Source organism: Dermacentor andersoni, chromosome 1 (assembly GCF_023375885.2).
Source record: "Dermacentor andersoni chromosome 1, qqDerAnde1_hic_scaffold, whole genome shotgun sequence".
Classification (NCBI taxonomy): domain Eukaryota; kingdom Metazoa; phylum Arthropoda; class Arachnida; order Ixodida; family Ixodidae; genus Dermacentor; species Dermacentor andersoni.
In genome coordinates, this window is record NC_092814.1 from 24846976 (window position 1) to 24869328 (window position 22353).

A 22353-nucleotide genomic window follows, 5' to 3' on the forward strand; every position below is an offset into this window, starting at 1 on the left:
ACTGTCCCGTAGCACTACCCCCGGCGGCAAAAGCGCCATCCCGGAGCGACTAAAGGCCGGACTCTGAAGCAGTGTAGTAGGTCTTGAGCCTACTGACGTGCACGGCATCACTAGATGCCAGAGTAGATGACGAGGTTGAGCTCACAGGAGCAATTTCGTACGTCACAGGCGTCACCTGGCGCAGCACGCGGTAGGGCCCTGGGTATTGCGAAAGGAGCTTTTCTGAAAGTCCAACGTGACGAGAGGGCGACCACAGGAGAACGAGTGCACCAGGCGAAAACTGTACGTCACAGTGGCGGGCGTTGTACTGACGCTGCTGCGTGGTTTGCGAGTCCGTCAGTCAAGCAAGGGCAAGCTGGTGAGCATGGTCGGAGAGGGCGATGGCGTCGCGCGCATACTCGGTTGTTGAGGTAGCAGCAGGAGGAAGTACCGTGTCAAGAGGCAAGGTCGGTTCGCGACCGTAGAGTAGATAAAATGGAGAAAATCCGGCGGAGTCGTGCCGGGAAGAATTATAAGCAAATGTGACGTAAGAAAGGGCAACGTCCCAGTCGTGGTGGTCCTTCGAAACGTACTTGGACAGCATGTCGGTAAGAGTACGGTTTAACCGCTCTGTCAGGCCATTGGTTTGAGGATGGTATGAGGTAGTCAGCTTGTGTTGAATAGAGCAGGAACGCACAATGTCGGCGATAACTTTCGAGAGGAAGTTACGACCACGGTAAGTAAGCAGCTGTCGCGGGGCGCCATGCACTAAGATGATGTCACGCAAGAGAAGTCCGCGACGTCAGTGGCGCAACTGGTAGGGAGAGCCCGCGTGATAGCGTATTGGGTGGCATAATCAGTTGCGACGGCTACCCATTTGTTCCCAGAGGATGAAGTGGGAAAGGGACCGAGGAGGTCTAATCCAACACGAAAGAACGGTTCCACAGGGACGGTGATCGGCTGGAGATGACCGGAAGGTAGCACCTGAGGTGTTTTCCGACGCTGGCAGGGATCACAGGCAGCAACAGAGCGTCGGACGGAGCGAGCGAGACCAGGCCAATAGAAGCGGCGGCGGACGCGGTCGTACGTGCGGGTTACCCCAAGATGTCCTGCAGTGGGTGCGTCATGCATCTCAAAGAGCACAGTCTGTCGTAGATGTTTTGGCACGACAAGAAGAAGATCAGGGCCATCAGGGAGGAAGTTCCTTCGGTACAGAATGCCGCCCTGGAGGACATATCGGCGAACGGATGCGTCGGTAGGTGTAGAGCGCAGACGCTCGATGAGTACTCGCAGCGATAGGTCTCGGTACTACTCATCGGCAATGTTAGCGAAGGCAGACACAGAGAAAATGCCGTCGGCGGTACTACTGTAGGCGTCGTCAGGCTCGTCTACCGGGTAGCGAGACAGGCAGTCAGCGTCCTTGTGTAGTCGGCCAGATTTGTAGGTGACAGAGAACGAATATTCTTGGAGGCGTAAGGCCCAGCGACCAAGTCTTCCTGTAGGGTCTTTCAATGAGCATAACCAGCAAAGTGCGTGATGGTCTGTGATAACGGAAAAGGGTCGGCCATATAAGTATGGGCGGAACTTCGCAACCGCCCAAACTAGGGCCAGACACTCACGCTCAGTGATGGAATAGTTGCGCTCCGCGGGCGAGAGGAGCCTGCTGGCGTAAGCGATAACACGGTCGTGGCCACGCTGGCGTTGTGCCAGTACTGCGCCAATTCCGTGACCGCTGGCATCGGTACGGACTTCGGTAGGCGCAGAAGGATCGAAATGGGCCAGAACGGGAGGCGTTGTGAGAAGCTCGATTAGAAGCGAGAATGCAGAGGCCTCGTTATCGCCCCACTGGAAAGGGGCGTCTTTCTTCAAAAGCTCGGTTAGTGGTCGGGCTATGGCCGCGAAATTTTCCATGAAACGGCGGAAGTACGAGCAAAGGCCGATGAAGCTGCGCACATCCTTGACACACTTTGGAACAGGGAAGTGTGTAACAGCATGGATCTTGCCTGGGTCCGGTTGCACTCCGTTCGCGTCAACGAGATGTCCAAGGACGGTAATCTGACGACGGCCGAATTGGCACTTCGATGCGTTGAGTTGCAGACCGGCTCACCGAAAAACGTCCGGGACTGCTGAGAGGCGCTCGAGGTGCGTAGCGAATGTTGGGGAGAATACTATAACGTCGTCCAAGTAGCACAGGCACGTGGACCATTTGAAACCGTGAAGAAGGGAGTCCATCATGCGTTCAAAAGTGGCAGGAGTGTTACATAGACCGAACGGCATCACTTTGAATTGATAAAGACCGTCGGGTGTTACAAAGGCAGTCTTCTCGCGGTCGAGATCGTCCACGGCAATCTGCCAATAGCCGGAGCGAAGGTCAATAGAGGAGAAATAGCGAGCACCGTGGAGGCAGTCAAGGGCGTCATCAATCCAAGGTAGGGGATACACGTCCTTTTTGGTAACCCTGTTAAGGTGCCGATAATCCACGCAGAAGCGCCATGAGCCATCCTTCTTTTTTACCAGCACAACAGGTGACGCCCATGGACTACATGGCGGTTCAATAATGTTCTTGGCAAGCATTTTGTGAACTTCGGTGTGAATAACTTGACACTCAGCCGGTGATACTCGATGCGGGCGGCGATGAATAGGAGGGGCATCGCCGGTATTAATGCAATGTTTGACAGCTGTTGTTTGGGCCAAAGGACGATCGTTAAAGTAAAAAATATCTTGGTAGGAAATCAGAACGCGGTAGAGCGCACGAGCGTGCTCGGACGGCATGTCGGGTGCAGTCATTTTCTGTAAGTTGGCGATGGTACAAGTTGCCGACTGCGATGGTAGAGGAGGATCGGCTGAATTGTCGTCTACTGAAATCGATGTTCAAGAGTGATCCTCGAATGGGCAAAGTTGGGCCAGAGACATCCCGCGTGGCAGCACTTGTGTCGTCAAGCCAAAATTGACCACTGGCAGGCAGACGCAATTCGCCGTAATAGATAAAACTGTATGAGGTACTGTGATCCCGTGTGTAAGGAGGACGTCTTGCATAGGAGCCGCGATGTAGTGACCGTCGGGGACTGGTGGGGATGACACGAAGTCAACGTAAGTCAGTGCCGAAGGTGGCAAGCGAACGAAGTCGACGGAACTGAGGCGAGTAGGGTGTTGTTCAGCGGGATCCAGAACAGGCAGGTCGAGGCGGAGAGTACTGGCGGAGCAATCGATGAGAGCAGAATGTGCGGAGAGGAAGTCTAAGCCGAGGATGATGTCGTGGGGACAGTGAGCGATGACTGAATAGCACGGTAGTGGAGCGATCGGCGAAGGAGACGCGGGCGGCACACATACCAATTACAGGGGCTGTTCCGCCATCGGCGACACTGACAACAGGCGTCGTGGCGGGCGTGATTATTTTCCTCAGCTGGTTACGAAGGTCAGTGCTTATTACCGATAAATGCGCCCCAGTGTCTATGAGAGCAGATACAGGAACACCGTCGACTTGCACGTCAAGAAGGTTCAGATGAGTGGGCAACGTCAGGAGAGGATTTGGCGGCGTAGAGAGCAATGCAGCGTCACCTCGAGGCGCTGCATCGTCTAGTTTTCTGGCTGGGAGCGGCGTCCGAAGGGAGTCGGCGAATAGGAGCAACGGAGCTGGGGGGAGCGAGATTGTCGTCGTTGGGGCGAAGGCGAACGAGAATAGGGGCGGTTCGGCGCAGGAGAATCGGTGGTGGCATTATCTGAGCGGGCAGCATAGGGACGAGAAAGGCCACCTGGTAGGCAAGAGTAGGCAGCCGCATAGGCGGCCTCGATCTAACGCCGGACAATCCTGGTAACATCGCCAGTGTTGTTGGGACGAGGAGCGTCGGCACAGGAAGATGTCGCTGGGGTGTTGGGCAGATGGGCAAACTGTTGGTCGATACGTGGGCTTTTGGCGAGTTCCAGGCGGCGGCACTCTTTTATAACTGCATCCACCGTCGCCACGTTGTTAAATACGAGCAAGTTGAAGGCGTCATCGGCAATGCCTTTGAGGATGTGGGAGACCTTGTCGGACTCAGTCATGTGTGCGTCAACTTTGCGGCACAGAGCCAAGACGTCCTGAATGTACGTGACGTAGGGCTCCGTTGACGTCTGCACATGACCGGAAGGTGCCTTCTGCGCGTCAAGTTGGTGACCGTAGGGGTTGCCGAACAAGTCCCGAAGCTTTTGCTTAAGTGAATCCCAACTGGTCAGCTCATCTTCGTGGGTTCGTTACCAAACTCGAGATGTGCCACCGAGGTAAAAGACTACGTTGGCGAGCATGATAGTAGGGTCCCACCGGTTATTGCGGCTGACGTGTTCGTACAGGCTGATCCAGTCGTCGATGTCTTCCCCATCTTTTGCCGAGAATACGCCAGGATCACGGGGAGCGGGGAGAGTGATGTAGGTCGTCGAAGTGGCAGCAGGTGTCGGAGCCGGCGGAGTCGAGTTGTCGTCGCCGGGAGCCATGAAGGAAGGCTCGACGTACCGTCCACTGCGAAGCTCCGTAACGAGGTACAGGGAACGTCCACCTCCACCAGATATGTTACGTAGGAAGACACCGACGAAAAGCTATTTACAAGTATATTTACAAGGCAATACGCCGCAGTTGGCCAAGAGGCAACAGCCTGCGCTAGCTTCCAATCGTCGTCGTCGTCTTCTTACTGCTCGGCTCTTCGTCATTGGAAATACCATCCCGTAGCAATATTCTTTTCAGTGATAAAGAAACAGATGTGTCTGGTTTTTTATAGCTTTGTGCGCAATCGTATACTTTTCAATTTTTCTGAAAAAAAAAAAAACAAGAAATGTGCTTTTTCACACCCCTCAAAATTTAAGGAAATTTTACATCTCTACTCCATAGCAGAAATCTTCCTCGTGTAGGTGCTTGCTGTGCATCCAAGTTAGAACTGGCAAGCAGCCATCGGCTACAAGTATCGCGATCGAAGCTTCACGCAGCTCCTTGTCCCGCGGCTACGTGTGAAGGCTGACACCAGGCTCCATTGTGTACGTCCGGCACTGCGGCACCAAGCAGTAGCCTACCATGTTGGATGCCTGCAAAGGCAGCCACTACATATTATAGTTCTTTCAAGTGTGGTCAAGTAGACACCCGAAGCTGGAAAACCTCCTCACTTAATCATAACTGCAGCGCAGGTGGGACTTAAGCTTTCGTTGTCAGCTGGCTTTGGTGCTTCCGAAGCAGCCAACGTGGCCGCTGTGTCCATGAAATCCCTCATTCCACATCCCACCAATGGCAGTGCCAGCTTTTCTAGTTGTGGAGCTCGCCTTCAATATAGCCACCTGTCTCGTGTGAAAACGATGGCGCGCGCAGCTTCTTATTCCGGTACCAGCAAATCTCTGCCCGGGTTGTCGCACGCCGCATTCACAGCTGTCGCTGCCAAACCTATTGTGATAAGTATCTTCACCTATCTGTTTTACAGCACATGGTGCGTAGAGTCCCACTGGTAGAGTACTGCACGCTTTTAGTAGGCGATAATTTAGTAACGCTTGTCAGCGTCTCATGCTGCAACGATCCATGCGATGTTTCGCATTACGTAGATGTCAACTTGAGTCTCAAATTTTTTTAGTTCCGATCATACGTTTTCCCAGTTAATATGTTTTGTCTCTCATTCTTTTTTTTTTTTTCAAATTGTATGAACGAAGTTCTACTCTATTCCAAAGTTGGTGTTCGGCAGTGTTTGAAGTAGTGACGAAAGCAGTACATTTCTTAGGGCATGTTAAGGAAAAGCTCAAAGGACTCCAGGTTGTCAAGATTAATCGGGTGCCCTCCACTGCTGCAGCATCTTTCATAGCCACTGTATTGCTTTGGGATGTTGAATCAATCAGTTGCTCAACAGAAACCTGTCCGGCTGGGTGGAATTCGCAGGAGTGAGAACTGCTCCAGGCAGGACAAGTTTCGTGTCTTCTTCAAGGAGTGGGACGAGGAGGAGGAGGAGGAGGAACTTTATTATTGCAGAAACCGTTGCGCGGTTTATTCCTGGGTGATTCCCTCTGACAGGGCTCCACTTGGTGATCGCGGCTCGCCGGGCCTGGTCGAGGGTCGGCAGTTGGCTTCCCAGGTCCAGTTCGGAGAGTCTCGCCTCCCAAGACCACGTAGTGAGTGTGTGTGTTGTGACTCGTGGCAAAATTGCGTCGCCCGGACGGTTGGTACATTCGTGTGTTATGTGCCCAAGTGTTGCTGTGTGGTTGCTACACCAGGGACATGTCCGGGACGTATAACTGTCTGGGGAGATTGCATGTAGACAAGACAAGTGTGGGTATGTGTTAGCTTGCAGGCGGCGCCAGTCCCTTGCCTGGAGTTTATTGACAGCCTTGTGTGGGGGAGCGTATTGCGTTCTTCCGAGACGTTGGTCCTGTAGCATTTGTTGACCTGTCGTTAATAACTCGTGGGTCGCTCGTCGGTCTGTCGGGGGCTGAATAACGGTGTGGTCTGCCGCTCGACTAATGAGACCTCGAGCTGCGCAGTCCGCCTCTTCGTTGCCCCGCAGGCCTTCGTGCCTGGGGCACCAGACGATACCGTGGGTCCATTCTAGTGAGCGACCCAGGATTCGAATGGCTTGTATAGGGAGTGCTCCATTCATGTATAAACGACACGCCGCTTGCGAGTCCGTAAGGACGCGGGCGGACCTTCCCTTGCCCTCGGCGTTGCGAAGTGCGAGAGCGATCGCTGCTGCTTCTGCTGCTGCGCTGCATGTAGCGCGCATGGAGGCAGAGGCTACCAGGTTCCCCCGATTGACAACGGCAAGTGTGTATTTGGGCCCGCAACGTGGCGACGAGGGATACAGGCTAGCGTCCGTGTAGCATGTGTCTGTTTCTCTGAAACAGCGTTTGTGCAACATGCGGGCACGCGCTGCTCTTCTCTCTTGATTGTGGGTGGGGTGCATGTTCTTGGGGATAGGGTCTACTACAATGTTCTCTCTAATGTGGTTAGGCAAGAGTTGTGTTTCTTCTTTGCAGTACTGAGGTGTCAGCAGGTACCCTAGCCGTTGAAGAAGGTGTCTTCCCTGTTGAGTCTTGTTGAGGCGCTCCCTCTGCGCTATGAGTGTGGCACTTGCTAGCTCCTCAAAGGTGTTGTATACGCCTAGCGCTAGTAATTTCTTTGTGCTTGTGCTTGACGGTAGCTGTAAGGCCGTTTTGTATGCCATTCTTATGAGAGTGTCCATGTGCTCTGTCTCACTTTTGCGCTGACGAGGGCTTGTACGATGAGGGCTTGTATGACGAGGGCTTGTACCAGTCTTAAGATATCGTCCTCTGTGAAACCATCTTTGCTGCGCTCTACTCTGGCGATGAGTGATGCGGTGCTTCTTATAGCGTGATTTAATTTCTCTGAGGCTACCTTTATGCCGTTGTTCTCCTGGACGTGCATACCTAGTAAGCGTGCGGTCGGGACACGCTTTATAGGTTGCCAGGCAATCTCTAGATGTATTGGCGGGGCTCGATGTTCCTTAGTTTGCTTGGGTCGGACTTGAAGGTACTCCGACTTGTGTGGGGCACACCTCATTCCTGCTGTGGTTAGGTAGGACTCGATGTGTCCGATAGCTGTGAGTAATGTGTTTTCTCTGTCGCCGTATGAACCCTTGGTTGCCCATAGGGTGATATCGTCGGCATAGAAGGCACATCCGAGTTTTGGGATGTTTTCCAGTTGTAAAGCAAGTTTTCTAAATCCGATGTTGAAGAGGAAAGGAGATATTATTGATCCTTGCTGAGTACCCTTCTGCGGTAGATCATATATGTCTGATTGTAGGCCTGCTATGCCGATGCGGGCTTTACGGTGGCTGAGAAAAAGCCACGGTATAGTGGTATACTCGCTCTCCGCATCCTATAGCGGCGAGGCCATCTAGGATGGTTTCGTGTGCTATATTATCAAATGCTTTTTCCACGTCGAGGGCTAGGAGTATATTGTTGTTACTGCCCGGTTGTGGGTTGAGGACCTCTTCCTTGAGCAGGAGGAATACATCCTGTGCTGACGTGCCTTCCCGAAATCCGTACATGCAATTGGGGTGTAGTCCATGTTCTTCCATATGTTGTTCTATTCGAGTGAGTACAATTCGTTCAAGAAGCTTGCCCAGGCAAGACGTGAGCGAGATCGGTCGTAATTGATCGAGCCTGCGCGGTTTTCCCAGTTTGGGTATAAGGACTATGTGAGCTGTAGTCCATTCCTCGGGTAATGTTCCGCCCGGTGTCCATATTTCTTCGTTCAGCTGCTTTGTAAAGGCTTGCAGGGTTTCATCACTTAGGTTTCTCAAGATGGCGTTGGTGATCCCGTCAGGACCCGGTGCCGTGTTTTTCTTGAAGCTCTGTGCCGCCGCGTATACCTCCGCATACGTGATAGGTGCATCAAGTATCTCGTTCGGAGGTCCTGATATTGAGGGTATGGTTTCGGATGCCCGGTCCAGATTCCCGTGTATGTTTGCTGCAGTTCCTGTAAGAGTTCATCCTGGGTTCCCGGATATTCGCCAACGAGTTTTTGTAGGGTTGTGTTTGTTTCTGTTTTCGTATTTGAAGGATCGATGATGCTGCGGAGTATGTTCCACGTCTTTTTGGTGCTTAGCGTGCCTTTAAGCGAATCGCGGAATGTGCGCCAATTGTCCCTGTGAACCTTCAGGGCATAATTCCTGGCCTGTTTAGTGACGTTTGATATCCTAAGTCTAAGTTTGCGATTTAGCTTCTGTTTGCGCCATCTTTTTGTGAGGCCTCTGCATGCTTCCCCTAAGTGTATTAGATGGTTGTCGATTGCCGGCGTGTCGGTATCGGTTTGGTACACTTTAGTGTTGGCGTCGTATAGTTCTTTGATACGTTGGGCCCACTCCTTGATCGTGGTTAAGCAACCATGATGTTCCGGGAAGGGCGGACTTGTATTCAAATCGAGCTGTTGCCTCTCCCTAAACTTAGGCCAATTTGTAATTTTGGCCTTCCTTAGGGGTCGGCTTAGTTTGGCCGAGGCGCTGGTGATTTCGATAATGTAGTGATCACTACCCAGGGAGTCGTCTAGGACCCTCCAGCTTTTTCCCACGGTATCGTTGGTGATGGTGAGATCAGGGGTCATGTCCCTGCTGGCGCTGTTTCCTATTCGAGTAGGCGTACCAGGTACAGTAATTAGTGCGTATTCGTGTGGTGCTCTATGGCTTCTAGGAGCTTGGTGCCCTTGGTGTCTGCTTTCGAGTAGCCCCACGTGTTGTGCTTTGCATTGAAATCTCCGGTTATTATTAGGCGATCGCGGTGTTCCAGCATTCCCTGTAGGTGCCGGAACAATGACGCGAAGTCAGCCTTTCTGTCGGGGGGGGGGGGGGCGGACTGTATACGTTGCATACGACTTGTTTAGGTCTCCCCTTCTTGACAGGCCATATCGTGGTGATGACATGTGGGATTTCCTCACCGGGGAGCACTGTAAGGGTTGTTGCCAAACCCTTGCGGACGAGCGTGGCCACCCTACGGTAGCTGGGGTCGTACTGTATTTTATACCCCATAATTGGCTTCGGTTGCTCTCCCGCCTCTTGCAGGCAGATAATATTTGGGGTACTAGCGCTGCCTGTACGTATAGTGAGAGGGATGCGTGCTTGCTTTTAATGTACCTACAGTTCCAAGACCAGATCGTGATGCTTTCGGTTTCCATTTGAGGTTTACGGGCCATGATGGGACTTAGACGGTATTGTGCTGTCTGTGTCGGAAGTTAGCATGCTACCGTCATCTGTCTGAGAGCGTATTTTACTACTTTCTCGTTTACGCTTGGGTTCCTTGGTTAGGGATTCGTTAACATATTTCTTTAATTCTTTTAATTCCGAAAAGAACTGTTGAAATTGTTGCAGTGCTTGTTGCAATTGGTCCTGGGTTACCACGTTGCTCTCAGACGGTGAGTGCGCCTGAGGCTGCTTTGGCTGTGTTGTTTGGGGGGAGGGAGGCAGTTGTGTTTGTAGTGGCGGATGTCCGGTATGAGTGCTTAGCTGTGGTAATTGATATTGTGGTGATCGCTCACAGGTCGCAGCGTGTGCCGATTCAAGCATGGCCACTCTTTTCATTAAAGTTTCGATTTTGTGCTTGTAGTCGGTTAGACGCTGTTTTTGCTGTCTATTTTCCTCAATGACTCTCTGGTGTTCTGGATTTTGTGTGATCGGTGTGGATGTGTTTCGTGGCTTGGGAAAGACGACTTCCGCCCAGCTTACCTCGTGTGAAGGCTTCTGCTTCCTTTCCGGAGGCGACGGGTTTCTTTTGGGTGTCGGTGGTGCCCGATGCTCGCAGCTCGCTGACCGGGAGCGGGATTGGGAGTGGGAGCGTTGCTCGGTATTGACCGGCCGGCCGCGAGTGTCTGCCCTGTAGGTCTCTTCTTCGTCTTCCGAGGCGAACCATCGTGGGGCTTTTGACTTCATCGGGGCTGACGATGGTGTAGGTCGGGGTCGAACCGGTTTGAGTCGCTGCTTGCACGAGTGGTCACCGGTTGGATGGGCCTCCCCGCACGAGGTGCAGTTTATCTCACATTTGTGTCCGTCGGTTGGACTAAGCAGTCCGCACAATCTACAGATGGGTCTGTCTGGGTTTGGGCACACGTCGGTACGGTGGCCCTTTTCCCTGCAGATCTTGCAGACTTAGAGCGTCGGTCTAAATGGATAGCAACGGAGTTCACCTCCGTAGTAGTACACAAATTGTGGTAGATGGGGACCAATAAAGGTCAGCGCTGCACTTTGAGTGGCACCGATCATCCTGGCTGTAAGGATTTCCATGCCTTGTGTTCTCACTCTGAGGTGGGCCATGGGGGTTTCGGTGGTTGTGTGGAATGGTATTCCATGTACCACTCCTCTGAGGGTGCCTTCTCCTTGGGCGGTGTATGCACGCACTGCGTGACTTCTGCCGCTAAGTGTTAAGGTGTGGATGTGTCTTGCTTTTTCGGCGACCTCTTCCTACTGGGTCGATAGGATGGCTATGTTGGATCCCGGGTTGATTCTCAGTATGAATTTGTCATCCGTGAACTCGTTGTGGCACGCGTCGATGATCGCTCGTGCAAGTGTATGAGTGGGCACGTTTCTTAATGGTAGACCTTGAGTTGGACGAATGATTATTTTGTAGTCATTTTTCAGAAGCGGTAGAGGTCTAGCGACTCTCCGCATTGTTGATGTCTTAGTGGTAGTTGCAGGGTCTTGGGGCTTTACACTACCACGTCGCCTCTCCAAGGCTTCTTGCTTGCATTGCTTTTGTGTTCGTACTGATTGCCATTTGAGATCTTCTCTCACGGTGTTATGGTACAGAGTTTCTTGGCTCACCGGTTCGGTAGTCTGGTCCATGCGTTCTTCTTTGTGTCCTCCGGAAGTTGTATGGAGGGGGTCAACGATCGTAGTCGCTTCGTTCAGCATGGTTAGGCCAAGTGCCATCGCGGGAATCCCCATCGGCGAAGCGAGCGGCTGCCGCCACCGGTTAGGGTTAGCGGCTCACCCGTGGGGACGAAACTTTCAAGAATTCTCCTGGGGCGCTCGGTGGTCGGATTTCCACGGGGATGGCGTCGATGCGGTCCTTATACTGTTAGGAAGCTGGTGTAAGCATTTCGGGGCATTTTCTGTTGAAAACACCATCAAAAACTCTCGAAACTACGGAGCTCGACGCAAGCCGGTGTTGACACTGTGGTTTTCTTCTTCTCATGGAGTGGGAAACAACCCATTGTGTAGGGCAAAAGGTCACTTAGTGCACTTGGACTTTGGTGATGAGGTGTCACCTGAGACCACTAGAGTTGTGTGACTTGAACATTGATGTTTTGTGATACAGCATGGTCCCCAGCCACGATTACCACTATATTGCTTTAATCTACAATGCCATGCTGCTCATGGCATCTGTTGTGAACTGACCACATGTGTGCTGTAGCAGCTGAGACTTCATACTGTGATTAGTGTGTTGAAAGCTAACTGTCGAAGCAAACAAAAAGGGAGACAGAAAAGTTTTGTGTTATAGTTTGTTTCACTATTAGTACGCACACTTAGGGTGTTGTCTGAAGCAGTTTAGATATTGAAGTGTGTGCATGCAGCACTTGAGATTTTTGAATTTCACTAAGACAGTTATTTGTAATTCTGATCTCTTCATGCTTGCTTGTTTGTCTGTGTGGTTATGCTGGCTGTTGTGCTATATTCTATGACATAGATCAGGGTTTACCAAACAACTACCCAGCTTCAGAGGATACAACCAGGCTTCACAGAGTGCAGAGGAACCCTGAAGTCTCGTGTGGCCTCTTTAGAAATGTAGCAACAAATGAATCATTACATTTAGAGTTCAATGTTCTCAGTATAAGCAAAACAAAAAAGTTAAGCCTGCTAAATTTTATGCCCTTCAAAATTCGGTTTAAACTAATATAGGTCAGGGAAAGCAAATGTATAGAAAAGCTAGATTGGCTGGCTTAACTGGCTTAACACTGAGAGCAATTTTGAAAAAATACAAAAATGCTTAACTTTAATTATATTATAGGAAAACGAGAACAAAAAACAATTCAGATCAAGAAATTGGTATGTGTCTCCAGAGCCACATAGTATTCTCAACTTGACTCTGTGTTTATTGACATCACATTTCGATTGGGAAATGCGGTAAACAAAAAATCTTGTTTAATTGAGTTTTGCATGTTTTAACAATGAAAATAATTCTGCTAGCTGCCTACAGCGAACTAGACTACTAGATTTGTGGCGCGAATGCGACTGCTCTTTTGGGTTGAAAACACCAGGTGGCACTGCTGCGACTTTTTCCAGTAGTTTTGCTACTGGCACGGTCACCAGCGTTTCTTTGCCAGTTGTTGTTTGCAGCAATAAAGGTTTGTTACAAAACAGTATGTGCAGGAATTAACGTAGCTACGAGATTCTTTTTAGCTTTTGCTTATTTGGGCAGGTTGAGCTATTCGACGATTACTTAGAATAGCGTTTTTTGACATCGTCTGCTAAAGCTAAAAGATGATGTTAGCCCATGCGGCACCTTTACTGTAAATGCCTGTTGCTTGTAAACATTTTTCTTACTGCTCTTGCTTTCTTACTGCGATAGCATTTATTTATTTATTTATTTATTTATTTCATTACCTGCAATGCCTGAAGGTGTTACAGAACTTGAACCTCACAGAGCCTTAAACTGAGTTTTCTCCATCTATTCATTCTGTTGCACAGCGGTGTGCGGCGTCTTCATGCCACCGCCATCACTGTCATCTCTGTCGTGCCATTCTTTTACCTGCATACAGTGGGGGAGCTTACAAAGAATTGCAAAATTTTTTGTGCTAAGCTGTGGGTATTTGGAGCAGTATTGGCTGTCGTAGTGAATAAGTTAATGGTTAGCACCTAGAAATCGCTGAAATGTGTGTGTGTTTGTGTCTTTTTACTCATGATTAGATCAGTGTTCACACAGTTGATTTGCTTCTAGTGAAATTGTTTAACTTCTTTGCTCAGGTTTATGAGAAGCGATAAAATTTCGGTGCACAATTTTCTTAGAACATGTACTACTAACTATGCATTCGTTAATTCACTAACTACTTTAAATGTTTATGCCCTCATGTTCTGCTTAATTTGCTGACAGTAGCAAATTAGTACCGCCACCAGTATGACGTGAGGTTCAAAACAGTTGACTTTTTTTCGTCAATATTAGCACTAAGCTTGTAGTGCTTTGGAAGAATATATAAATCAAATTTAGTCTGGACAAGCAGCTTATTCTTGATATATTTTGGAGTTAATTATTCATGAAAGCTTTGTAAGCTAATGCCTAATACAAGCTTATTATAGAAAGAGGTTCCAGAGTGAAGCCATCGTAATATGATTTATAATACTAAATATAGAAATGCAGGAAGCAGGAATGTAGAGGCACCCGCCATGGTTGCTCAGTGGCTATGGTGTTGGGTTGCTGAGCATGAGGTCGCGGGATTGAATCCCGGCTACAGCGGCTGCATTCCGATGGGGGCGAAATGCGAAAACAGATTTAGATTTAGGTGCACGTTAAAGAACCCCGGGTGGTCAAAATTTCCGGAGTCCTCCACTACGGCGTGCCTCATAATCAGAAAGTGGTTTTGGCACGTAAAACCCCATAATTTAATTTTAATTTTAAGGAATGTAGAGTGTTCACGGTAGCAAAATATTTAAAGTGTGAAATGTAAGAAAACACAATAAGCAAGAAAAAAATAATGTAGTTGTCCCGTAAAATGTTTCATTTGTGGCCTTCATCAATGTGCTCAATCGATCAGTACACGTAATTGTACATTCATCATGCAAAGTAGTGAAATGCAACAAAATATGTAGCGTACTACTGACAGCTAGTGGAAGATAGGTTGGATAGAAACCATAAAAGTAATAGCAGTGCATTGCACATTAATAAGTGCAAAAACTTCTCTATAAGATCATTAGAATTGGCATAGGCAGGTACACTACAAATAAGAAATGATCGACAGTTTGCGACCAAAGCAATAAAATAGGAATGCAGAAAGATGAAATAATTGTATGTACTAGCAAGTCTAAACATATATGTGGGCACCCCCATAAATAATTATTAGGAACTAGCCAAAATAGAAATAAGTAATAGTGCAAAAATGGCATTGAAGGACTGACAGAAGTAAGCAGGAAAATATGCATCATGCATATCTAGGTGCACCAATTAAGGTTAAGAAACTTCGAAGCCTGGCATTTTCTGTCATTGTTTTTATTGACACTCTTCGTAAAGAAGTGCAGCTGAGTAATCATGTAGAAAACAGTGAGCACAGCTGTTACATTTTCATTGTAATCAAGGCAGCCAAGTCAACTTTGTGCTGCCTTGCCTTAGTCACTTAGACAAAGCCTTTGCCCGGAGCAATGCAGTGGGAGTCCGGAGCAATGCAGTGGGAGTCCATCTTGCTTTTTGGCATTCTCCCATCAGCACTGTCTTCATAGGAACATGCAAGAAAATATTAGTCAAAATCCTGTGTCAGTAGCACCTATTGAAGCTACCAACATTCGCAGAAGTCATGAACTTCATTGCTGGAAAGCCTTTCCAAGCCCTGTCGAGCACGCCAGTAGCTAGAAAAAGGTGTAGCAGTGCCACTCGATGGCAGCTACCGGATTTTTGCCTCAGCCAATGTGCTGGTTCACCCTCCCGCTTGTGCCACTAGAGTATATTCTAGTTGTGGAGATGGGTTTGCACAAGGCTCACCCTATGAGCGACGGCCAGGAAAGGGCACGACGCTCCTCCACTCCACAATGCACAAAGGCACTATGACAGGGTTTGTAGACTCTCTGGCATGGCGCAGGGAAGGCTCCGGAGTGAGATCACCGACAAACATAGGTTTACTAACCCACAGCACAGTGCGGCAGTCACGGCGCTTACGGGCAAAGGCTCACTGCAAGACCGATGGAGCTATCGCGCCCACTACACTAGGGCTAACCGGGTAGCGATCCACCAAGTGTGAGACCAAGAAGTCACGAGAGCAAAGGTCCTATGTAACCAACTCGTTGCGGATCTTTAGCATCTGTTGCAGCAATGAAGCACTCAGCAGAAGAGAGCTCAGGTAGAGAGGGCGCTCGGGGGCTGCCACTCGCGAGGCCAATCAGGGCACGTCCCAGTTACGTTTGCTTATGTGGTGACTCCACCCCATGAGGGAGAAGCACGGTTTGCGCGGGAAATTAGCTCTGGCACTCTAGCCATGTCTGCCATGTTGCCATTGCGGCAGTGGGTCCCAGAGATCGAGCTAAGCACAACGCACAAGCTGGGGGACGAGGTGTACATAGTTCACTGTAATGCTGCCAAAGCAGTTCTCTTGTATTTTTATTTAAAGAAATACTAGTCGCAGCATATACTCTGTTGTGTCAAATTGTAGTTAATCGTTCATGTTTTGAATGGAAGCAAAGCAATCATAATTGTTCAAAACATTCCAGAAAATTCTTTGGTAGTTTTGGAAGAGCATTAAAAAAAGTGTGAATAAAAGGAAGAAGTTGTGATACCTAACGTAACCACAGCCATACTGCAATACAGAAATTGTTCCCTAAATTGAGAAAGTGTGTAACGAAGAGGAAAGGGAGTGGGGTGTTGAACTCAATTTGGCCACTAGCAGAACCCAAAAGTGCCGCCCATAAAAACCCTGAACCCACATTGGAGACACTTTTGAATTGTAGATTGCAGTTATGCTTTTTGTTCAACACAATGTTCAGGTGCCCCCACACTAAAAAGTGTTGTTTTGCATTGACTCAGTCTGGATGGACATATGTATGTTTTTCAGTTTGTTCGGCTGGGCTTGCTGCCACCTGAGGGAGTGCTGCCTACAGCTTGCCGACGCATTTTCCAAATGTTATGGGCCAACAACGGAGACATTATAAGCCGCCAGTATGCAGGCACTGTAGCTCTCAAGGTGCGTACTTCATGGCTCCTGGAATGTACATTTGATTTCATTGGTACCTTGGTTGCAATGATGAGCAACTTGTTATAGCCATTGCAATTTAAAATGTCCAACAACATTGTAGGTAATCACCTGAAGCTGAAGCTCTCTGGTAGCAGAGGCATTATTGTTGCTTAACGACCTGACTTCCTTCTCCTATTGACCATAGTTTGGTCCTTTATCTGCCATTTAGTTCTGAACCAAAATGCATTATTGAACCAAAATGCATTATACACTGGTGAAACGTATGGGGGAGGGGCTCACTGAACTTGACCTTAATTTGGGCTGGGCACTGACTTCTGGACAGGTGCGCATGCAGTGCTACCACCCTTGACAGTGCAGAACACACAACCAAAATGTATTTGTTGGACCTCCTTCGAGTAATCTCCAGGACTCTAGGCAGCTTCAATTACTTGCACCCTTTAGTACTGCTTGAAGTGAAGGCCGATAGTACAGTGAAATGGTGCCACATGGGGGAAATAGTGCAGTGAAATACTGCAGCTATAGCAATACGCATGCACTTTCAAATTAAGATGCTCTATGCTGAAACGTTTGCCTTGGGTGAAAATTACAGGAGTTTGATAAATGTTTGTGTCGATACTAGGCAGGCGTATGATAAAAATGCTTTGGTTATTATGTAAGAGCCAATAGTAATTACTAAAAATCAGGAAATTGCATAACACTCTGCTCAGGTAGTGGCAGAGTGTTTCCAAAACTTGTAAGCAATTGCTGGGAGAAAATTAAAGCTAGCTAATTAGGCAATAAAAAAATTAGAGGTTGCTGATAAACCCGTGTGGTACCATGGATGTTACGAGTGAAGAAGCAGAGAAAGTGCAAGCAATGACACATTTCAAAAGATCTTGAAGAAAGTTTTTAACCCAAGAAAGAATGTTTGGTCATCGTTAGAGCAGAGATGGAAGCAGGCTCCAGCATTTTGGAGCAGGGTTGGGAGCAACACGATGACCATTTTGGAGCAGCTTTCGAGCGTCAAATATACTGTTTTGGAGCAGCTTTGCAGTGGAGCAGCAAATAATTATTTTGGAGCAGCATTGGAGCAAAACATTTGTAGTTTTGTAGCAGAGAAAGTGAGTTTTGGAGTGGGTCGCTATCCTAAGAAAATTTATATGAGCAAACTTTTGTATTCAACAAATACAAATGCTAAGAGAAAAGCTTATGTGCCGAGGTGAAATTTCTGTGGTATATTCTATGCTCTTCTTGCCAAACAACCTAAAAAAAAAAATGATCAATCTGGAACTGTAGGGAACAGCAACGGTAGCAGAAGTTCTAGTAACAATTAAGATAAATTCACACCACAATATCAATAAAAATCTTTCTGTTGAACATCAGCAGCATGAAACACATATCAAAAACAGTTGCACTTGAGCATAAAGGAACAAGTAGAAAGCAGCTTTAAAAGTAGCACAAATAAATCACATGGGCTGTAAAGCTAGTTTGTACCTTATGAACAAATACAGTGAAACCTGATTACTAGGAATACCACATTAACAAACTTTTCAGAAATCCTCTGCTGACTTCTTATAGTTTCATTGTAAAATATTTCAGTACTGTGAACTTCAGAATAACGATCGTCATTCAGTTTCCCTGTGGTGTTAACAACCCCTCAGAACTATGAACTAATATTCCGAAATCTGGGGATTATTAGATTTCCGTGTATCCTTCACGGCAGCCGAAACTGTAGGCTAGCAAACGACAAGGCACAGAGAGTGGACGTCACGGTGCATGGGTTCAGAAAATCTGAAATGGCGCTCAAGAAAAAAAAGAATGCGAGTGAGAGGAGGTGACTGAAAGACGCTCGAAAGAAGAAAAAAAAAAGAATGTGGGTGAGTGGAGGGCGACGATGCATCAGGTTTTGCGAGCGCTTGCTCCACTCAGAAAAGCGTCGCCTAGCGACGGAGGCGTGTCTCTTCCTTCTTTCACCCCTCTTTCTGCGAACACCTCTTTCTGTCACGCTTCTTTCTGTGGCTATACTAGCTCCGAGCATGGTGAAATGTAACCTCCATACTTGCGGAGATGGATGCCACACGGTCGCATTTTACACTTTCCCGATGGTGTCATTTACGCGTGCTTGCGCTTTGACATAGTTTCGGTGTCCACCTTGAATGAGACAATTGCGGTGTCCATGGCCAGAAATGTGAAAAACAAACAAAAAGCAAGAAATGTCGAGCTTTGTGGGCGACATGGAGCTACCTTTTTGATGGTAGTTCTCTCGGCGTCAGCGCCTGTCTTGTGCGCGTCACTCTTATTATGCGGTGCTTCGGTGGTGCGTAGTTGCGGAATCTATGGAAAATAGCAACAGTGCGTGCTGTGAGCGAACAGCAACGTTTTTGTGGATAGCTTATATGATGACAACTTACGAACTGATGGGTTGATGGGCGGAATGGTTCATTTTGGGGCTTTCACTATAACAATCTTTCGGAATAACAAACAATTTACTGCGGTCCCCTGAAGTTCGTTGTATCGACATTTCACTGTAACTGGAAAAAAACAAAGAATGCTGCCACATAATACTAGCACTGAGTCCACAGTGCTTTGTCTATCATACTTTATATGCCATCTATGTGTCAATCTAAAAAACAAGTCTTACTTAAAATGTATTCTCTAAACAATACAAATATGTCTCTGAGTGAAATATAACACTTTTGAATAACTACATAAATATTCCAAGTTGAAAATTGTACTTTCAGGTACAAGGCACTATAAGTAGCCAATAAATTAAAATGCAAACATAAGATATGGGCAAGCACAGCTGGCTACTGAGTCACGAAATCATTGTGGCACAAAACTGCACCCACATTTAAAACATCACAGCTCACAGCACATCACAAAGAAATGCCTTAAGCTACAATAAGCAATGCTCATCTTGACAAGAGTGAAAACCAATGACCTAGCCTTAAAGCAAGTCTTCAAGGTAGCATTTACACTACTAAAAAACTTCACTTCTTCATTGACTGAAGAAGCAAATCAATTTCCTTGATTCAGTCTAGCACACCTGGCAGCTCAGAGTTCACGTCACCAAGTAGAATGTTCCCGCTCTTAACTTTGCTTATATCTTTTGCTGCCACTCCCTTGGTGATCATTTGTTGATCACTGCTGGGCAGGACTTTAAGTAAAGGAGGAGGAGGAGGAAGAGGAAAAACATTTATTGAAATAAAGACAAGCAGGTGTCTTTCTGCTTGCATGGGGAGGCGCCCTCAGTCCAGGGCTCCTGCGGCTCTTGCCGACTCCCGAGCTCGCCGCACCAGTTGCTGAAGAGAGACAGCTCTGCAGGTCTGCTTTTTCATCCATCAACCTTTCTTCCTTTCAGAGCTCCCAGTAAGCTCCTCTTCATGTTTGCATTTCTGGGGCACTGATCATTCATTGTCTATGCGATCTCGATACATCCTGTGAGACCTCACCATCACCTCTCTTGTGAGGGGTACCTTGGTGACGTCGTCATAGCAATTCATGTAGGCTCTGGCTTGTCGAAGGCTGGAGACGCTCGTTATGAACAGTGAACTTCGATGGTGGACGACTTGTTTGTTTTCACTAAACTCACTCTCGCATGCTGCATTGCCATGAGGTAGTGCCAGGACTGCTCGCATAATCTTTGTGACATTGGGGTTCCCATTCACTTGTATCACATATACTACAGAGTTCCATTCGTCGGTAAGTGCTGATACGTCGCTCAGTGGAATAAGTTGGGGCAGTGCATTTGCCACAAAGCGCAAGGACCTAAGGGAGGACTCTCCTTTCGGCTTGAGGAACCTCAGGTGAAACAAGTTTGTTGTCCAGTGCAAGCCTTGAGATCAAGTACTTGGCACAAGTTCAATGAAAATGTATATGTGCTGATGTAAAACTGTTTCTTTTCATTGGGCACCCATGTTTCCATTACTTCTTAGTTGTCAAGTCCAATTTTAGGCTTTATTCTCCAGCTTGCAGGGGATTCCAGGTCGGGATTTTTCAGCTGCAACCCTGTAATATCAGAAAAATGCAGGAATCTTTCAAGGACCTGCTTGACAAGGAGCTCCATTTCATCATAAAAACATGCAGAAGAGGGTGTGTGCTTTGGAATAGGGTCTCAAATCTGTCAAAAATCTGTACAGAATTTTGTAGGAAAAGGAGCTTTGCCTGCAGTGTCTTGTCGGCAAATGCAGAAGCCAAGCGGCTGTGTCTATGAGAAGCCATTAACTGGTTACTCTTGGACAGGTGCACCTTTATTGCATTGTACAAGCTTAGCACCCTCTCGATGCTAGGCAGCAACGTCAGCCATCTACTGTTCACATTCCGCAAAAACTCAGGTTGAGGAATTCCCATTTTGCTCTGCATTTCTCTCATATCTGCATGCCTAGTTGCAAACTTGAAGTAGTAACGGACATCAGCTGCTACCGATGCCCTGTCAGCACAGAAAACATAAAGGCCTGCACAAAAAGCATTGTGGACTTTATGGAGGCTGCATTCTCCGACATCAACCATGTCAGGACTGATTTCTGCTTTCAACTTCCTTTTTAGACCTTTCATAGCATTCGGTCTGTCACTGGAGAAGCACAGCACATTCTCTTTCAGAAGGTCACTATCGGCCTCTCCAACGCACGAGAACAGCTCAACAGTGCTCGCGTGCCCCTAATGACATGACTGGAGATGTTGTACAACAACAGTTTGCACGTTAGTGGAAAAGTAATGGACAAGAACGTGCAGCTGTTGCACTGCGACATCTGGAACAGGAGTCTCATCAATCATGATGGTGTAAAATACAACAAGTGCCACCAGTTCTGCAACCACTTGCATCTTGAAGTAAAGCCCCAGGCCATCAGATATCACGTAAGAGAGTTTTTTACGTCCGCTCTGAAAACCATTTGCAGTTGGTGAATCAGGAAACATGTAATGAAATGTGAATGTTGCCACATCAGCCACTAAATAAGGAACAGAGGTTGCCACCATGGATAATGCAAAAAGGGTCTCTGCTCTCACTATGCTTTCTGGAAGGGATGCTGGAGAGTCAGTACAAAAATCCAGAATGCTCTGGACCATGGATCTCTTGATGAGAATGCCTGCTGTGTTTTGACATTTCTTGGGATTCTCAATGTGCTTTCAGGAACTTGCATGGCAAAGCAAGGCCGTCAAGCCATGCTGAGATCAGTTCACAGTCTTGTTGCAAACAGTACTGAAGCCACTGGTGTTGGAGCTCCATTGAGAGATTAAATCTCCATTGCCATCCTTCTTTGTCAGCAGATCAGGATTGAACCTGGTGCACCATTCTGAAAAAAGAAAAAAAAATTTTTTTTGTTGTTAAAGCTTGTGTATTAATGTATCCCCAAAAAAGAAGTGGCTGATGCACTCCTGCAATCTGAAACCCCGTCGGTGCAGAGAAGGAAGACATTCGGGTGGTGTGGCACATTCCTAGCTAAACTTAGCTGTTCTAAGCCAAACAAAGGGAGGGAAAAATGCTGCCTATTGACATACTTCTTTTTTCTGTGCTTAACTCTTTCCCTACCATGTTGAAAATAAGTGTTTTTTGGAGGCTACACCAGATTTTTTTTTTCTGAAGGAATTATTGCATTCAATATTTTATGTAATACATAAACAAAAAGCAGAATGAATGCACTTTTCATTCATGAAAGTTTTATTAAAATGAGATCTATGTCATAAAAAAAGATATAAATTGCCAGAATCAAGATTGTGGGATAAAATTGAACAAAATTTGCAAAGACACGCTTCTATCTATTAAGAAAGAAATCTAACAAGAATTATGAAATATACAAAATGTATTGCCTTCTAATAGGCACTATCTCCAAAAAAATCTAAATTTTTCATTGAACAGGTATTCCACTACAAAAATTTAACTACATGCCTTACAGTTGGGCGTGTGAGTCTGCAGCCACTGATGATCCGGGCTGGCTTGTGTTGTCATCGCTCTCAGAGTCAAAGTCCAGCGAAAAGGCACCATCCTCAGACTCGCTGGTGCTCGATCCATCGATAAAATCAGCCGCAGACGCAGCGGAATCGTGATATCTGTTGTCTTTCGA

At 47.5% G+C, this 22353-nt stretch overlaps 1 protein-coding gene and 1 pseudogene across 3 annotated transcripts in view; one reads left to right on the forward strand and one right to left on the reverse strand.

Moving 5' to 3' along the window:
• sp3 (phosphatidylinositide phosphatase spermathreecae) overlaps positions 1–22353 on the forward strand; it is a 270294-nt gene that overhangs the window by 130286 nt on the left and 117655 nt on the right. For 2 of the 3 annotated variants that reach the window (XM_050192990.3, XM_055061255.1), the window contains one exon: positions 16175–16303. The exons of the other annotated variant lie outside the window; for it this stretch is intronic. In XM_050192990.3, the coding sequence (XP_050048947.1) occupies positions 16175–16303 (129 nt within the window). The remainder of the gene's footprint in view (positions 1–16174; positions 16304–22353) is intronic. 3 annotated transcript variants of the gene reach the window in all.
• On the reverse strand, positions 16361–21870 carry LOC126545232 (uncharacterized; annotated as a pseudogene).